General features: G+C 42.1%; 2 protein-coding genes across 2 annotated transcripts in view; both read right to left on the reverse strand.

Moving 5' to 3' along the window:
- Positions 1-2,256: 2,256 nt before the first annotated feature.
- Positions 2,257-6,476, reverse strand: bambia (BMP and activin membrane-bound inhibitor (Xenopus laevis) homolog a). Its single transcript, XM_048265642.1, has 3 exons — positions 6,014-6,476; positions 4,074-4,355; positions 2,257-2,818 (listed from the first exon to the last, which is right to left on the reverse strand). The coding sequence occupies exons 1-3, from the start codon at positions 6,087-6,089 to the stop codon at positions 2,331-2,333; spliced, it is 846 nt and encodes a 281-aa protein (XP_048121599.1). The 5' UTR covers positions 6,090-6,476; the 3' UTR covers positions 2,257-2,330.
- An 8,553-nt stretch (positions 6,477-15,029) lies between these two features.
- The window catches only part of waca (WW domain containing adaptor with coiled-coil a), a 36,726-nt gene continuing 32,912 nt past the window's right edge, over positions 15,030-18,843 (reverse strand). The window contains exons 12-13 of the mRNA XM_048266404.1: positions 17,552-17,679; positions 15,030-16,107 (exon numbers count right to left, since the gene is read on the reverse strand). Of these exons, the coding sequence (XP_048122361.1) occupies positions 16,038-16,107; positions 17,552-17,679 (198 nt within the window). The 3' untranslated portion in view covers positions 15,030-16,037. The remainder of the gene's footprint in view (positions 16,108-17,551; positions 17,680-18,843) is intronic.

Genomic DNA, 18,843 nt, shown 5'->3' on the forward strand with positions numbered 1-18,843 from the left:
CCACGCAGCAGCAGGTGATGGGAGTGAGCCCAGCTGTCGGGGGAAGCAGCCTCTCAGGCTGTTGTTGTTGTTAGCGTGGTGCTATTAGTCCTGAGGGAGGAGGCCTACACTAATGCCGCCGCCGCTAAGTGCCACTGCAGCTAATGGCGTCTTCCTGATGACGCAGTAGACGTGGGGGGGTGGCTCTCCTACCGCCTAAGCATAAAGCAAAACATAGTGATCAGAGCACTGGGTTTTAGTAAGAATCGGGCAGTTAAAAGTTGTTTTCAACTTTGCAAGTTCTTCAGAAGTGAGTTCTGAATTCAGGGGGAATTACTATGGGGTCATTCTTTGGCTCTCACAACATTAGCAGTGACCATTAAATCCTGAGTCATCACTTCACTCTAAGGCATGTTGTGATTCTATGCTCACACACTCACTCATGTTCACACACTTGCACACTCAACTCAACTTTTCTGCCCCCAAAATAAGCATTGAAGGTGGCATAATGATCCTTGAGTTTATGTATGTAGCTAGTGCTGTGGCTGAAATGTCAGGATGGGTTGGCATTGCATAGGGCAGAATGGCACGATGCCTGTCTTGCTGGTTGGCATGCATACAGAACATAAGCAGGCCCCCCGGCAGCATGCCAATGGCCAACAGAGAGGAAAAGATTACTGGCATTAGCAGTATTATAATATAAATACCAGCACTATTTCCAGTTTTAAGCCCTCGATCACCCTGCTGTACGGAGTGAAAAGAGAGGAGAGAGGGAGAGAAAGAGAGTGAAAGAGAGATGGCAAGACTGTCTCCTACTTCCAACAATAAAAGGGATCTATAATTCTACATTATTAAAAGAGTGAGAGAGGGGGGGGGATGCGGAGTGAGAGAAAGAAAGACTGACTGCTTCTTTGTGAAGCCTAATATCTGACCTTTGGAAGTAATTCAAGAATGTCAGAGAAACTGCAGGGGAAATGGCAGAGAGGAGAGAGGGCTAAGTCCTGGCTGTTGAACAACGCCCAAGACATCCAGAACTTCCTATGTGTATGCCCTTAAACATACACATGGGGCAAGCCTGATATGCTTAACATGACACACGCAGAAAGTTCAACAGAACTTTAGAATGGATCTACAGAGAGAATGAAGTGACATGCCTGCCTATGATAAAGAATAGACTCTTAGAAAGATATATCTTTAGATAAGTGTAGTAAAGTGACTCCCAAAAAGCCAGCTGTCTCCATGACATGGTCAGTGCACAGTGCATTAAAAGTAACTGTGAAACTAATAAAAACAGCTTAAAGACATGTCCTTTAGAAAAGCAAACTGGAACACTCAAGCAATTTTCTTTGTTTCTGCTTCTAAGTTATACTGTATTTCAACCACTATACCTATATTTAATTCCCCTCCCAGTACACAAGATTTGAGTACATAAATTTCCTACATAAGTTACCCTAGAAGAGGGCACTGGCTAGACTTTAGCAAAGCAGACCACACACACACACACACACACACACACACACACACTCAGACAAACTTACATCCACAACATATTAATGAAACAGACGTAATGGTAACGAATGTATACCATACAATGGACATAGAACTGCCATTTCAATTGTTAATAATACAAGGTACACACAAGGAAATTTACGTGTACAACACTGGATTCTTTATTTAATAGAATATTTCGACTCCTTGAAAAAAAAAAAAAAAAAAAAAAAAAAAAAAACTATGTCTGTACCCTGGTGTCAGTGTGAAATTCTTCTAATTGGCTTCTTTTAAAGCAAAACACCCTATGTTTCATTCACTCACTCTTCCATTCATTCACTCATTCATTCAGATATCATTCTCTTATACAAATGTGCAAAATACGATGGATCGAAAGTCCTCCTGGATCCACAGGATAGAGTGGTACCCCAGAGGGGCCATGCACCATCCACACATATGTGTGCTTGTGCACGCCACGCATGCACACACACACACACACACACACAAGGCCCCTCAGTTGCAAACCACTCAGATTCAAGTAAAGTGCTCCTTAGATAAAAACCACAAGGCATGAGTCCATGTTTCTGTTCTCTTTTCTCTCGTTCCCTCTCTCCTTTTCTGCTTGTCTCCATTTTGAGGGGAGGAAAACAGTCAGTGGACAATAGAAGAAGGGAAAGGGTTTTAAAAATAACATTTCTTTTCTGAAACAGCAAAATCCTTTGTCAGCACGTCTCTTGGTGCAGTACTGTCCTATGCTTTTCGGTGCACAAATCACAGAGAACAGGGGATGTTTTGTTATGAAAAAGAGTTCAGACTCTTCCTCTGACGCCAGTTGGAAGCGTGAGTCGTCTATGTCGTCCGTGTCATACAAACTCCAGCTTCCCATGTCCACTGTAGACTCCCCAGTGCACCAGCGACAGGATGCGTTCTCCTCCAACACCTCCACCACTTCCTCCTCCAATTCCGCCGGACGTGACCCCAGCCAGCTCGGCCTGCCGGAGCTTGTCGCAGGCCAGGCAGCAGCTCTCGGCGCCGGCGCCCAGCGGCACCATGCACTCCAGGTCCAGCTTGGCCAGGGTGGCGGCGGCGGGCAGGCCCTTCTTGGCCTGATGCCCATGGAAGCTGTAGTGCAGCCGGGAGAGCATCTGCTGGCGCTGGGCCTGTAGCCGCCGGTTCTCGCTTCGCAGCATGCGCAACGCCAGCATGATGAGCAGGACCAGGATCAGACCTCCGGCGATGGGCACGGCGATCACCGCCGCCCGGAACCACACCTCCTTGCCCGACGACAGCTCGGTCACCCGCGTCACCAAGTGCCTGTTGGGCCCATTGTCTGTCTGTGATCGTCCATGATCTGAAAGTGAGGGGTGAAAAAGGGTTTCTTAATACACTAATAATTAAGCAGTAATTCACAGTTTATAACTGAACCTGTTTGTCATTTGTACAGAAAGAAAGAAAGAAAGAAAGAAAGAAAGAAAGAAAGAAAGAAAGAAGAGGAAGTAGAGGAAGAGGAAAGAAAAAGCCGTGGGATCTAATCTAAGCATAAATTGGTTGTTCTTAGCAAACTGCGGTTGCCAGTTGAGCGAGAGAGAAAAAAAGGAGAGACAGCAAGGGAGGCACGCCAAAGCCAGAGATGGGGTTTCAAGAAAAACAATCCGAGGAAGCACTAGGACATGCCTGACGCAAACAAATGTGGAAGTCTTTAATAACATGTCTGATCCAAGATAAAATGCAGAGGGAGAGGGCTCCTTACATTTTGTCCCAGTCAAAGGGAAACATAGCCTAGCTCATGACTGCCTGTTAGTGCAAACAGTACTGCCTCAACTCTCTCAAAAAGAACCGCATGTAAGCTAGTGTGCCAAACATAAATATTTAAGAGGATATTACACAAGTGAACATGTGTGAGGAACACAGGTGTATGTGTAGGCCCTCCTTGGTTAAGTGTTTGCTTGATGTACACATGAGAATGTAAATAACATCAATAATGAGCACACACAGGAAACTGGGAGCCGGAAAGCACCTTGACATTCAAACTGACAAACGGATAAAAGCCCCCTCACAGGAACTGGTTTATTAAAAATGGGGACGCCACAGTGGGCCTAGATGGTTTATACATCATGTGGCTGCCTTCACCTCTGTGTGTGAGGGATGGTGGACAGCCTTTTACAGATATATAGGTCCAAATTTCTGCCATCAGTAGATTCACCAAAAAGGCACATTCCAACACAGCTGGGAAAATTACAGAGTGAACATGCAAGAATAAGAAGGCATGTGATCTTCAGTTTACACTAAATTAAGCATATTATGTATCCCTGACACAAATGCATAGGCTACTCATTGGTAAGGAACTAAAATCTAGCAAACATCAAATAACAACTGTTATAGTAAGAGTAAAGAGTAAATTATTTGAGCTAGAGTAAAGTAAATTCTTGGAAATGACATGACACATGGCTGCTTTAGGGACGTAAGTAAGGTTTATCTTGCAAAGTTCCTTCACATGAAAAAACATCCCCTGACTGGGGCCAATCTGGGGACATGAAACGTTTTGGAGACGTTTTGTAGAACGTTTCTGAGTCAAGAACCAAGTTAAAGGTCTGCTTAAAGCTCACCTGTTGGATCACCGCGGGGTTGTCCCAGATCGTGCAGTCCTCTGTAATTGCACATATCCTCATGACAGCACTCCAGCACGGGGGAACCTCCGGGCAATACATCCAAGCTTTTCGCAAGGCAAATGTCCACAGGGTTCGTGAATGAGTCCACGCATCCATGCGTGAGGGGAGAGTTCACGCTCAGTGGGTCAAGGACCCGCGTGAAACATGCGCCGAGCTCTGACTTGCACATGTAACCGGTGGCAACGCAGTGTGGGGCATCACAGTAACACCTGATCTCTCCTGCAAAAAGATAGATTGTTGGTTAAGTGCAAGAAGAAAACTGAAGTGACATTAAGCAGTTACATCCAAGGAAGGCGTTTGGACGCCGCTTAAAAAAACAAATGGACGCCTATTCCAATTCCATGAAATAAGTCATGCTACTCCATGCAGAAAATGGCGGATTTTGTAAGCTAAACACAGGGGCAAAGGCAGTTTGAAATGTTTTGCAGCTATATAATACAAATATCTAACATTTGTGATTAACCTATCATTGCTTTGGCACCAGACTGTCTGTGAAGAACAAGCTGTTTGCGGATGTTGTTTGTGCCACTGATTTGAGGAATATTACGTTCTAGACAACGTTGGGTTCGTTCAGAACAGTGCTGCTTATAATTGGTGGGTTGTTTGCCAAAGTAAACTTCTTTTAACCTCAGTGGAAACTCGTAAACGGACAAGAGAGCGGCCCGGGATTCCTTTCCCAGCCTTCATGCCATCTCACTTGTGGTTAGGTCAGTCATACAAACAGCTTAATAGAAATATTTGCTCGCAATGAAACTATGCATGCTTGATTATTTTCGTTGCCGTTAACACTGAAAGTTTCACACAGGCAACGTTTTCTTTTGTGACTTCCCTGCACTCTTTGCGTCTATATGAGTATTCTGCGTACCGTGTTTTATCGATTGACATTGTCAGCCATACAAGATGTATAACTTGTAATGCCACTAATTGAGTGTCGTCGTGAAACCCTACACCAAAAACAAAAGCACACGTACACAAACAAAAACAAACACGGGCTTCTGTGTGCGGTTTTACGCTGCTTATGAACTTTGCGCAGCTCGAGTTATGGGTCATCTCATTAGTGAAATCCTTTGACAAGGAAACACCAAGGCGCGAGACACGCGTCCACATCCACAGCTCTGTTTTACAAATACATTAATAAGCTACGCGAAGATGTGAGCTAGTATAGACTACTGTTCAGAGAATAAAGCATGCCTCATACATGGATATGGAATATTACACATCTCCCATATTAGAAAGGAAAGCAAGAACATTACAACACGAGCACAGTAAACTAGAATACACGTTGTATGGCTATTTCTATTGTACAAATTTAAAGCCAGGCTTCTTTTGGTTGCTGCAGTGGACTATGTACTTTGGGTTTTATTAACATTAGCCTGTGCAGTATTGGAGCCATTCTCAGTCCATTCAGAGAAAATGAAATAGGCAACGGTACAAACAAATTAATAGATGTCCGCGATACGCAAAAGAGATATTTTAGCCTGTTTAGCCTAATACCAAATAATCACTGTTTATAACAAAGCGTTGTCAATGTGAAGGTTGACCTAATGTGAAGGGATAGGCCTACGACTGAGGCTTCTAACAGGGTAGCCTTCATGTTTCTGCTTCGAAGCTATAGGTCTGTATTATTACGCTTCTCTTAATGTTATCTAGAAAACATCACAAGTGCAGTTCTGTTATTTCTGTCTGTATTTTACGCGTTTGTGCATTTGTGCTTTATATTAGGCTCGTAAAAGTCCCTAAAAGAGCACGTTTCACATTTTTGAAGACAGCATTTAAAGCAAACACATCTCCTAGATAAAGCACAAACTTTCTACTTCCTTTGTTTTGATAGCCTAACTCTTTGTAGCTCGGGGGTATCGACAAAGAGCAAAGTTTACCTTTAGTGAGGAGAACAGCCATGGCACATAGTTCCAATTGAAACCAGATCGAAATGTAACTGGAATGACGATCCATTTACGCCTTGTTTCTGATGAGTCCAATTGCGTTTAATCCAGTAGTCAGTCCATATACAGTACTGAGACTGGACGCTCAGTTACATGTGTCCTAATGATGCATTCTTGGACTAAATACGGAAAAATCCTCCGAAGTAGGCTACTTCGAAAAGGCACCGGTGGCGACTGAAGTCGTGTTTCTGTTAGAAGACATCGAAATGGTAGCCAAGTTGGAAGCAACCCTGCACTAACAGAAAAAGTCGCGGTGATATTCCTTGCGAGTAAAAACAAAATTCGCTGGATGGTGCCCCTCAATTCCAACACATAGAGTTTGTTTCACGGTAGAAAACTAGTCCAATTACTGCGGCACGTCGTCGCATCCCGTTTGCAACAGTGACCGAAACAACAACCTCTACCCTGGACTAAGAAATATGAGGGCTCCGCTTCATAGCCTGGCCTTTCCCCGCCTTCAGTGTGCACTCATTGGACTGGAACTAGGCTCATTTACATACAGGGGGCGAATTCCATTGGTATTGGTTCACCCGGCGGTCAAACAATTCATCTGTCGTCCTATTGAGGGAGACAGATCTAGTCCAAGCGTTACGCTTACTGTGTGCCAGGTAAAATAAGTATATGTCAAAATATGTATATGGGGATAAAGTTCAGTGAAATCCCAAAAACGATATATTGTCACAGAAGGGTTAAATGTCAATGTAAATTTGTGTGGTTGTCAACTTTGATACATGTATGAATGTGAATTCTTGGAGAGAACACTGGTTATTTCTATTCATAGATCTATGTTCCAAATTATTGCTCGTGAATAGCACATTGACTTACATCCCTGCTGCCAATCAAGAGGAATTAACTTCACAATTAAATTCACTTTGTATCACCCTGTGAACTCTTCCTCGGGCTGCTCTTGATGGGAGAGGTCGAGTGTCTGTCGAGTCTGGATAGATGTCGTAGGCGGGGCGGTCAGGCGGTTAGAGAAATTAGCAATCCAAAAGGGCGCATGGCGCCAGCGAGCCGCTCGAGACAGACAGCGACACTCAATTACCCCTAAACAATCCCATGCAAAATACACAAGCTCTCCCTCCGATCGATATCTCAGACCAGCCCGAATCTGCCTGAGCTGACCACTCATTTAGATCACTGTTTGAAGGTGGTCTGGATAAAACACTCATGGAATAGGTTAACAAAACAATGCGAGTAAAAAAAGGTTAGATGAACAACAACAAAAAGATGCAATGAGTTATAGACAGCTACATTCATGCTTGTGGCCAGTTTATCGTTTGTTGGGCATGTTTCCAATGTTATTTAAAGAGTCTGTTAAATAAATGAACAGTATTTTGTTGTCAGAATTAATCAGTCCTTCAGAATGAAGATAGCCTAAGCCATAATTTCCCCTTTTTCCAGATGCTGCGTTTGTTTACATTGTTGGCTACAAAGGCAGAAATGTAGCCTAAACAAATGCACGGAAGCTGAAACAGAAACTTGAATCCATTAGACCTATAATGTTGTATACTGTTAGGTGTATATCATGCTACCATAATAAGGCTGACGCCACAGTTTTGAAAGCCTAATTTTTGGTAACGTTCTAAAACATAATATGCCTGTCATTTTACATTAATTATGACAACTGGTAACATTATAAAACATACTATACATAGTTGTGCCATTAATTATGACAACTGACTGTCCTATTTTGCACTCGTGATTTCACACTAGAAATTTAAATACAAACACAGAGACTGAAATAGATGTAGGCTACAGAAAATGTTATTTCACACTAGCCTGCACCATTATTGCGGTCCATAAACATGACAACTAAACATTGGAAACTACACATTCAGTAGAAACCTAAAGGACACTTTAGAACAAAATTCATTGCCCCGTTTGCCAACTCAGTATTTAGCCTATCGACTACGTGTCCGGTCGTTCATCCAAAACAAGACAGGCATCAACATGACCTAGTCCTAACCTTAGCACATTAGGCTACTAATACAGCTTACAATAAATGAAAGCTGAATTGCACATATTTTGTCAGTCAGCCTTTTTCCCACAGCCGGGCCCGATTGCCTAAGGCGCGCAAGGAGACGGTCTTTGATGACCAGGTGTGAAGATGGGAAGAGACCGGGAGACGCGCAGGCCCTAATTGTCCGTTGCAGACAGTCAGGAAAGATTGTCAAAGGCTCACATCAGTCCGCTCGGGGGGACACGCGCACACTGGGAGAAGTGGATAGACAGCAATTATCGTAATTGTGGTTAATTCCGCCGAGGCGCCAGCTTGGGACCTGCTCTGGATCACTGGGCTAGTATGCCCAGCCTTTACCCCTTTCCGACATCTACCATTTACAGGCCGCTGAGGAGACTCCCTTCTTCTGCCCTGTCTGCACATTTAGCGATCAGTTTCTGTGGCCCACCTTTAAACCTCTGGGCATTAGGCTACTGACCTGCCTCTGTGCCGTGGGGCCAGGATTCTGCCTATAGACTAGACTCAAATTAGGCAAATCCACACAGGAAACGTCATGAGACATTTAAATTACTGGTTAAATTAATACAGTAGCCTAATTGTGTCCCATAACAGTTATGTCTTATATCAGCCCTGATAGATAGATACTTTATTGATCCCCAAGGGGAAATTCAAGGTCTCAGTAGCATAGCAGACATCACACACCACATGCACTAACAGCAGAAAAAGTAATAAAAGTATATAGCCTAATATAAAAAAAAACACAACTAAGCAATAAGGACAGTTAAGGATACACTGACACATCTGAAACCCAAATTTATAATGCCAGTGTAACTAAACATGTTTTGTCATGGTAAGGGGGGAATAATATTGTCAGTGGCCACTGCCATCTAGTGGTCAGAAAGGTCACTAAGGTCCATAATATTACATTTTGGCCTTGCGGAGTGCGTCTTGTGTAAGATTTATAAAGGCCCACAAAACAAGACAGACAAAGTATCTTGACAAATTTGACTTAATGTGTCAGGGTGTAAATGTCTCATCTGGCTCCAGCAGGTCTCTTCATTTCCTTCTCAATACTGTAATCTATGGTTCAGAGTGCTAATAGACAGAAACAAAAAGGTGTGTATGTTTTCATGCAGAGTGCATTTGCATAGGGACAGGCACCCAGTCAAGAGTCTTTTCATGTCTGAAAGCTGGGCTGAGAGCAGTTAGAAGTACTTTCTCTGATAGTGTTGGAGAGGGTGTTTCCTTTCACACTCATATGGTTGACCGTTCACACGTTTGACTGGGATAGGCATAGTTGGTTTTGGCTGGACTGATAGGAGGGTAGACTGGCTTCAGCTCAGTTGATCACTACAATGAGTTATTTTTTAGAATATTAATATAATTGCAGGTGTATAGGCCTATATGTTATGCTAATTTGCAGAAATGTCACATTGTGCACAAACTATTTTCTAAAGTATTGTCTTCTTGATTAAACGATAGTTTTGTCTTCTTGATAAAACAAACGTTTTGATTCCATTTCAAAACATCTTCAGTGACATTACATTGGTAAGTATTTTTTGTTGGTGTTAGATGTCAAAATGGCATCAAAAAGTATACATCTGCAGTTATTCATAAGCGAATTTCTTTGAATTACAACCTGTAAGGTAAGCAAGATTGTACCCCTTTGAAGTCCTAGAGATTGAGGTGCTGTGGACTCTGTTGTCCCTATACACTTAAAGCCCACCCCCACCCCATAGAGACAGACGTTGCGACTGGAGCCTAATGGCTAGAGACACACTATTCCACACCTCTCTTCATCCTTTGATCCAACAGATGATGTCTGCAGCATCCACCATCCAAATCAGAACCATAAAGTAGATCTCCAGCCCCTTGGGCTCTATTCTATTATATTTGACCACAGGAAGAACAGTGTTCCTGTAAAGGAAAAAACTGATGTGTTGTCAATAAACCAATCAATCAATCAATCAATCAATCAATCAATCAATCAATCTATAGATTTTTTTTCAGGGAGAATAAGAGGAAGATAATACAAACATCATCTTTGTTTCACATGGGCTTGTAGACCGATTCTAATGTCTGACATACTAGACAAGTGAATATGCAGATTTAGATTTAATGCTTTGACAGACTGCTACAGCCATTTGTGCCCCGTGTCTTTAGGGTGTTGTTCTTTTGAAAATCATATCATGAACAGTCCAACCCTATTATGCTAAAAATAATAAATGAAAATGATCTATATTATGTAAAATTGTTCATAATTTATTGTGCCAGAGCCTTTTCAGTTGGTTATCATTCATTTTTGTAAGATTTTACGACAAATTTTTGCTTCAGCACTGGAAAGCTTACTTTTCTAATAATTATTGGAAACCAGTAAACAAAATGAAAAGTCATAGCACAACCAAGATGCATGATTATTGTGTGAGAAGTTTCCTGTTTACATAGATAAACGGGACACACAGACGTGTACAACACATCACATGTGTGCAGATTTCACACACAAGGCCATGACTGTAAATGAAGGAATGTCAAAAGATTAACAATTAAGTAGGCTATTTCAGAAGAATAAATAAATAAAAAAAGCAGAAGCATATCGAATTGACATGACACAATAATGGAAAGAATAATGGTTAAACCGACATATTTCTATGAAATTAATTCATGCATGGCAGATAGTATATTCCAGGGGTGTCCAAACTTTTTGACTCAAGGGCCACATTGGGTTTTGAAAATTGGCCGGCGGGCCACACAACAAAAAAAATATTTTGAATGGCACATATATATATAATATGTTTTGCATCATTTAAATGACAAAGTGATTTTGTTGTAGAAAATTAATTTCTCAAGAAATACTGTTCATTTGATGTTGTTTAATTCATTTATAAATGGTGCAACTGTCACTTTAAGACTTTTTTTGCTAGCTCCACTAGCCTATGGCTAGTGCTGTGCCTATGCTGTGCCCTCTCGTTTATAAGTGGTCAGTAGTGGGAACTACTGTTGCCGTTGCGATTTTCGTGTAAAAGTTTCTTATAAAAGGAGATATCAGTTATCAACAATGACAAGCCAGCTGGAACCTGCCGCACTCTTGACCTCTCGTGCACGCTCAAATGCGTTCAATTAAATGAAGTAGCATAAAGTAGTTAGATCTGCTGCAATGGAGATAGGCCCTAGGCCTACTATACTATGTATCTCGATGTAACAAGCTGTTTTGACATTGACGTTGTAAACGCTCTCTAAGAGTGTAAAGCAGCAGCAAGAGGCCTTGGAGCATGCTGGCACTGCCTTGCATCCACAAGCAACAAGCTGTAGAACTGTATTGGGTGCAATATCAGTGTTGCCATGAACAGGCACAGGAGGTGTTCTTTTTTGTCAGCTGCTCTCCACAGAAAGACTTGCAGCCATGCATGCTTGATGTGTTCCGCTGCATATTCTCTTGTTGGAGGAAGACTCTTTATTTTAAGAGGGTCTCTTTTCTTGGTGAATAGCATGTATCTCAAGTTACTGAGGCTTTCAACAGTCTTTCCATAGTAGAGGCAAGAAAGGAAATCCATTCAGCTTCTACAGTAAAATTCTTCAAATCAAGATTCCTCTTGAGCATCAAATTGATTGCTGAGGTTTTCCCTTTGCCATATGGATATGACACACTGTCACAACCAAACAATACATGAACAGCCAACAAATCATAACATTTGTCTCCTAATTTTGCAGCCATAGCATTTATGTCAAATTACTTTGGGCATCCTTGGCCTACTGGTTAGGGAATCGGACTTGTGACTGAAGGGTGGCCAGTTTGATCCCAACACACCCACACTAGTGTGTGCTTCACCTCACTGTGTGTTCACTAATTCATGGATGGGATAAATGCAGAGACCAAATTCCTTGTATATGCAAACTTGGGCTATAAACATGATGTTATTATATTTGTTGTTGTAATTCCAAATGATATGTCTCATTCCTTGCAATACTGGAAGAAATCAGTTTCTTGATTCTGTCCTCTCCTCCTGTAATCAACTTTGCAGTTTACTCTGTAATTAAGGGGGCACATTCAAGGACTATTATAGTTATGTAATGTGCACTGCTGACTAACTGGCAAGTACCTCATAACTCAGACTAGTTTGTATCAATTCTGGACTGTGGTGTCTGTTTTTAAAGCATTAAAAAATGTTAGGATGAAAAATATTGTTGTCTGTAATTCTGGGGGGAAATCCAAGGACAGTTATAACTAATCTGCTAACTACCTGGGAAGTACCTCACAACGTTGCAGTCTGAAATTCAGCGACTGACTCAAGGGAAATTAAAGCTAACTTGCTAACTAGTTGGTGAACTAGGGTACATCAGACTTGCTATAATATTCACATTAAAATGAATTACTATTGAATGATTGTATTCCTGTATGTATTAAGCTACATGGCAGTTCCATAATTTATTTAATTTAATACCAAACATGACACGATTTAGAGGTATAAGCTATTATGCAGCAAAAAGGAACCTAATTTGACCATGTTCACTTTGCAAAAGGTATTTTGTTCTCTGGATTGGACCTAAACTATTTTTTTCTACTTTTTTATGGTCAAAGCTGATTTCTGTATGAAAAGAGCTTTAATTTGATACCATACATGATGGGTATATATGTTAATGTCTATTTAGATGATTTTATATTATTAAAAAAGGGGTGTGGCAGCTGATGCCATTTTAAAGAAAATGAGCGGCACCCGTCAGATTCTGAAAGGACACCCACTTACCTATCAATTTATGCAAAAAAATTGCATTAGTAGCTTATGTCACACTTATGCCCAAATTCCGCAAAGTTCTACCTGACTAAATACAAGTATGCTATAATTATTCATACCCCTGGCAAATATTGATTTAATGTTTATTTTCTCTTGACCAATATGTTTGTTCTGACTGAAAATGACACTGCTGTCGCTAAAGGGTTGTAAGACAATGTGGAAGAAACATGGAATAAAAAAAGAAGCATTTTCATCTTTTCTTTTTTTACATTTTATGGAAAACGGCATGTCACCCTTTTTAAATAATCAGTGGAAACATTTTTATTTAAGTATAAGTATATATACTTTTTTGATCCTGTGAGGGAAATTTGGTCTCTGCATTTAACCAAATCGGTGAATCAGTGAAACACAAACAGCACACAGTGAACACACACTAATCCCGGCGCAGTGAGCTGCCTGCTACAACGGCGGCGCTCGGGGAGCAGTGAGGGGTTAGGTGCCTTGCTCAAGAGCACTTAAGACCCGGCCCACTGGTCGGGGCTCGAACCAGCAACCCTCCGGTTATAAGTCCAGAGTGCTAACCAGTGGGCCACGGCTGCCCCTATTTGCATTCATAGCTGTCAAATGGTTCTTATAATAGGCCTACCAAGCTTCTCCATGTCTCCATAATGATTCTAGACTGCACCTTTTTAGCAGCAATCCAGTTTGAGGCAGGAACGATTCTTTGCTAAATGTTGATATTGTTCCATTAACCATTTGTTACCTTGTCTGTGTTTTGGATCATTGGGTGGTTTAATGGTCCAATGTAGTCTATTGGGTTATCTCTCTCAGCACACCTGATCTTTTCCCCCAGAATCTTAATGTAGCCCCTTGTTTTTGTGTTACCATTTACTTTGTATTTCTGCATTATCAACTGTGCCTTTAGGGTTTGTGAGGATTTGATATGCCTTTTTAATAGTTCAGCTAGTTTTTGACCATATCTCCTAGGTGTTTGTTTAAATGTGTTCAGCTTGAAATGATTGTGCTAGAACATTAGTAGTTAGTCAACTTTTGATTAGCCACCATGTATAAGGAAACATTTGTCATGTTTTTATATGCAATTTGAAAATAAACTTTGCCAGCATCATAAGTAAGTTAAAACAATACTAAAAGCAATGAAAACATGCATAAGACTGTTGCATGACTTTCCTTTTTATTTATTCATCATTATGTACTTTTCCCCCATATATGTCAGGAAAACATTACAGAACAATGGTCTGGTTGTTCTGCTTGCGGGCATGATGTGAGAAGAGTTTCAGACTGGCACTTTCTGAAGGGGCCAGAGCTGAGGGCAGGGCAGCAGTGTCCGATAAACCCTTGTTGAAGTCATGTGTCAGTAAAGAAAGGACCAGAAGAGGAAGTGGGGCTCACGCTCGAGCAGTGAAGACGAGGTCAGACTTTCAACAAGGCACTACAACAAGGAAATACCCAGACCAAGGGAAAAAAAAATAAACAAAAGAAAAACAATAATAATCAGAACCAGTGCTCGCTTTTAGTTAGAATGTTTATTACAATACATACAATTCACATTTGACCTTGTGACCCCTGCGTGCCTCTGCCCTGACCCTGACGATGATGAGGGGTGCAGTGGGGGGAGGTCACTTAAGTCCAGTCTTTGCCTGTGTGAACCCCCCCTGCCAGCACCCCCAGCAGCACAGCCCCCCACACCCTTAACTCCATCCAAACATACAGGGTGCAAATGAAAAATGTGCAGCAATAATTTATGGATACAACATGTCTGATATACTAATAATCACTGCAACTTTTGAATAAAGCGGCTTTCTCTTTTTTTTAAATTCCATTACTACTTCAGCGACTGTACAAAGGAATGATCTTTTGTTTTACGTGAGGGCACGTCACGTTCTCAAAGGAACGCCTCGCTCTCTTTTAAAGTACAGCTTTAAAAACAGACAGACGGGCAACAGAAATACACAAGAAACAGAGACTGGATGGAAAAAAAAAAAAACTAAAACAAAACAAAAAACAGGAGTGGGGTGGGAGTATCAGCGACTAGACTCCACCTCCACAATGGGGAGAACAAAGCCTGATTGGTTTGTGATTGCGTGCTGGGTGGGACCCAAAGCGGGTGCGTTAAGCTGTGGCAATGGTCCTCACCCTCCTTTACCCAACTGAATACCGTCACAAGCCCTCAGCCCCCGGCCCCATCTCTCACTCCCATCAAGCTGGCAGGCACTGGTGATTGCAGTAATGGAGCCAAGCCACTGGAGGCCACTGCACTGCAGGCAGACAGGGAGCCCCCCCCCCCTTCTGAACCAGGCCGTCAGAGAACAAACAGAGGATACAGGAGACTACACTGCTAACCAGTTACGCTTCATTGTTACAGTCCATACAATGAGAAAAATCAGGTCATTAGACTGAAAGTGTTTTGTGTCTGTGTGTGTGTGTGTGTGTGTATATGTGATTGAGAATAAGAGAGAAAACTGTAGAGGTGGGTATGTATGAGTCTCCGTGCGAGATGGTGCTACTGAGGGAGGGTCGTCCACTTGGAGAGGATGAGTGTTTAGACAGCGACTGACGGAGTCCTGTGTGTTTGGGTGTTGAGGACCTGGGGTGGGGGAGTATGGGTGGAGAGGGGTTACATGTTCGGTGACACTCCCGTTCAGATCGTCCATCATATCCATGCAGGTCCGTAGTGCGTGCTCAGGGCAAATGGTTCACTGGTCTGTCAGTCTACCACAAGAAAAAGCCTGCTGGCGTCCTCCCCCAGAGCCAAGACAAAGTTCTGGAGGCCAACAGGGGGCCAGTCGATGTCCGTTCCATCGTTTGGATGTTGAAAGCTTTTTTTTTTTTTCTTCTTCCGTTTCTCTGATAGGCATGGCTTTCCATGGCTTCTACAAAACCTATTTACAAACATGGAAACATCTACTGGAAATCTACACGTTCAGGGCGGAGAGGAGAGGCGTTGGGCGGTCCTGTTTCAACACCCCATCACATCCACCAAACACCAATACACACCCACACACACACACACACACACACATTCTCCCACTTGGTCCAAATGTGGATGCAGTTCTGTTTATGGGCACAGCTGGGCCCAAACAACACAATTGTGGCTCTCCAGGGTTCTGAATGTGTGCAACAGGTTGATGCACCACCCAAACACCAACACACATGCACCCACCCACACACACACACACACACACAGACTTCTGCCCCTCTCTCCTCTCCACTCTTTTCCAGATCCCCACTCCAGCAACGCAAGTCCTCACACCATGAAGGAATTCTGATTCTTCAGCTTTTCAAGTTCCTTAATTTGCTGTCTCAAAAACAGTATCCTGTAACAACAGAAAACAAAACCAGTGTTAAAAGCACAACACACTCAAGTGTCAATCTAAACAAAAGTGGGCAGCTGTGGCCCACTGGTTAGCACTCTGGACTTGTAACCGGAGGGTTGCCGGTTCGAGCCCCGACCAGTGGGCCATGGCTGAAGTGCCCTTGAGCAAGGCACCTAACCCCTCCCTGCTCCCGAAGCCCGCCCGTTGTAGCAGGCAGCTCACTTTCATGCCAGGATTAGTGTGTGCTTCACCTCACTGTGTGTTCACTGTGTGCTGTTTGTGTTCACTAATTCACCGATTGGGTTAAATGCAGAGACCAAATTTCCCCCACGGGATCAAAAAGGTATATATACACTATACTTAAAACACCAAAACGTTGAAGACCTACATCCATCTGAAAAGCAATCTATTTGCCTCCATAATTAGTTTTTTCATGAAAATTGTCAAAAGCGTTACACCAATCAGCAGCCTACGTCAGGGGCCTAACGATATGCATATCGAAACCGAAATCGTGACACTCATATCCACGAACCTGTGTCGCAGTGTGAAAAGGCAGAATCGTGATGCACCCCTTCTAGTGTTTTACCGGTACGTTGTCCAAAAATAAATAAGTAAATCATAATTTCATGATTCTCGTAGCTTTCATTGTAGACTATGCGTTTACCCAACAGTATAGAAGTAAAACCCCTCTCCTTGCTCCGCTCTCGCTCTCTCTTGCACGCTCAATGGACACGCGCCCCTCGGCATTCACATTTAATCCAAATAAAACATTCACAACAAGAAAGCAAGGACGCATAGAAGACGACTAGCTAAATTATTATCAAATCCGGTTAGCATCATTAGCATGCTGCACACATTTAAAACTCTTACATTCAAGTTGACTGATCATCTCAATACCAATGTTTTTCAAGACTCAAAAGGGCCTGTCCCAAAGAGAAAAAGTATTACCTTGAAACTTAAACACACGTGGGGAAACTGAACAGTCCAACCAGTAGACTATGGTAAGCTAGCCTATTTTAGCTATTCAGCTATTTCCAGGCTTCAACCAGACAGCTGAATTAAAAAGGTAGAGTTGTAATAAAAATAGTAGCCTATAATCTGCATAAAGTGTGCCGTCATGAATATCAGGAATTCAGTATTTTCTCCTTTATATCAGGATATAATATAATACAGATATACAATAATATCATAATAATATACCCCCAAAAAAAAAAAAAAAAAAAAGGTATGTATCGAACCGTGGGTCAAAAATCCTGATACAAACCGAATCGTGAGTTTGGTGTATTGTTACAGCTCTAGCCTACGTATATGACGTCTAATGCAATCCATCAATAAATAAGTCAACCCAAGAGCACAGAAACACGTTTATGAATCATGACAAGAGCACAAACGCATATGTGTGATGTGAACCACAAAAGGATCCCATGCTAGCTTGTAACAGTACCTCTGCTCACGCAGCGTGGCCTGGATCTCACACACTCGCACCAGGGAGCGCAGGTTCTTCAGCTCGGTACAGTTCTCCGACATGTAGATGCTGCCCATGGTGTGGGCCTCCTCACGTAACCGAGATGCCTATGGGACACAAGGAAAGGGAGAGAAAGATACCATTACCATTGCTATTACTATTACCAATATTGATTTTATTTACTCTTTTTAATAAACTGCTTTGGCAAAATTGCACCAATTGCAATACTGTCATACAAATAAGGGACATTAAATTGAAACTGAGAGGAAGAGGAGGGGGTTGGCTCCAGTTAATCTGTGACTTGCAACTGAGAAATGGAGCAGTTTGAAGTCACTTGTAAACAAATTGAGCTTTTGAGGCAGCCAGCAGCCCACTGAGTCAAATTAGCATGTGAATGCAGACAGTCAACACAAACCACCCACGACTGCGTGCGCACACACACACACGGAGGAAGAGACAGAAGGAGAAAGATGGACAGATTGTCCAAGACGACTAAAAACGGTAGAAGTATATTTCACTTAATAACTGACCCTGTTTCACTAGCGACAGATCTGACATATATTGTAAATGAACATTGCAACAATACAGTGTTCACTGCTAGGTCATTCCTAATTTCATACTACTTCAAAATATGTTGAATGTTGAAAAGTTTTTCAACATACAAGATAAAGGGGCATACATACATTAACTATTGTTATTGACAATGACCAGTGATTGGACAGGACATTTATAAATACCACCCACCCTAACTGCTCATTTCAGTCTGAAAGGATCATCAGTGAGAGGTCTTTGATTGAAGCAGGGTAGTAGTGAGATGGATATAGACCCTGTTTACATTTGTCTTTGAAATAGGTCTTCTGCGATCACACGTGGATAGCGCTGCTAAATACATGTGTGAACAACCACCAAGATGCATTGCGATATGATTACTTAAACCACTTGCCGAAGTGATTTGGGACACATTTGACCACATATCTTCTGAGTAAAAGCTAATGTGTCCATGACGATGAGACCTAGTGGATGTAATTTAGACCGTAACAAATACTGAATACACTGAATACATCTCTGGCTGTACACTTTAGATGCATGTGTAAACGTGTGTCCATTTATGATCGAATCTGCCAAGGCGCATATTAAAGTAACACGATGGAACAATCAATATCTATGCCCCCTGGCATCAGTACTCAATGTCATTTAAGCAGTACCCAGTTAGTCAAAAAACGACTAAAAGGGTTATTATACCACCCGATTGACATTACAGTAGTGTGCAA

This window comes from Alosa alosa, chromosome 16 (assembly GCF_017589495.1).
Source record: "Alosa alosa isolate M-15738 ecotype Scorff River chromosome 16, AALO_Geno_1.1, whole genome shotgun sequence".
NCBI lineage: Eukaryota > Metazoa > Chordata > Actinopteri > Clupeiformes > Clupeidae > Alosa > Alosa alosa.

Excerpts from the sequence above, each read along its gene's own strand:
- bambia (XM_048265642.1), bottom strand. The coding sequence starts at position 6,089 with ATGGATCGTCATTCCAGTTACATTTCGATCTGGTTTCAATTGGAACTA. Across the intron at positions 4,356-6,013 it reads GGCTGTTCTCCTCACTAAAG|GAGAGATCAGGTGTTACTGT; the intron begins GTAAACTTTGCT and ends ATCTTTTTGCAG. Across the intron at positions 2,819-4,073 it reads ACCCCGCGGTGATCCAACAG|ATCATGGACGATCACAGACA; the intron begins GTGAGCTTTAAG and ends CCTCACTTTCAG.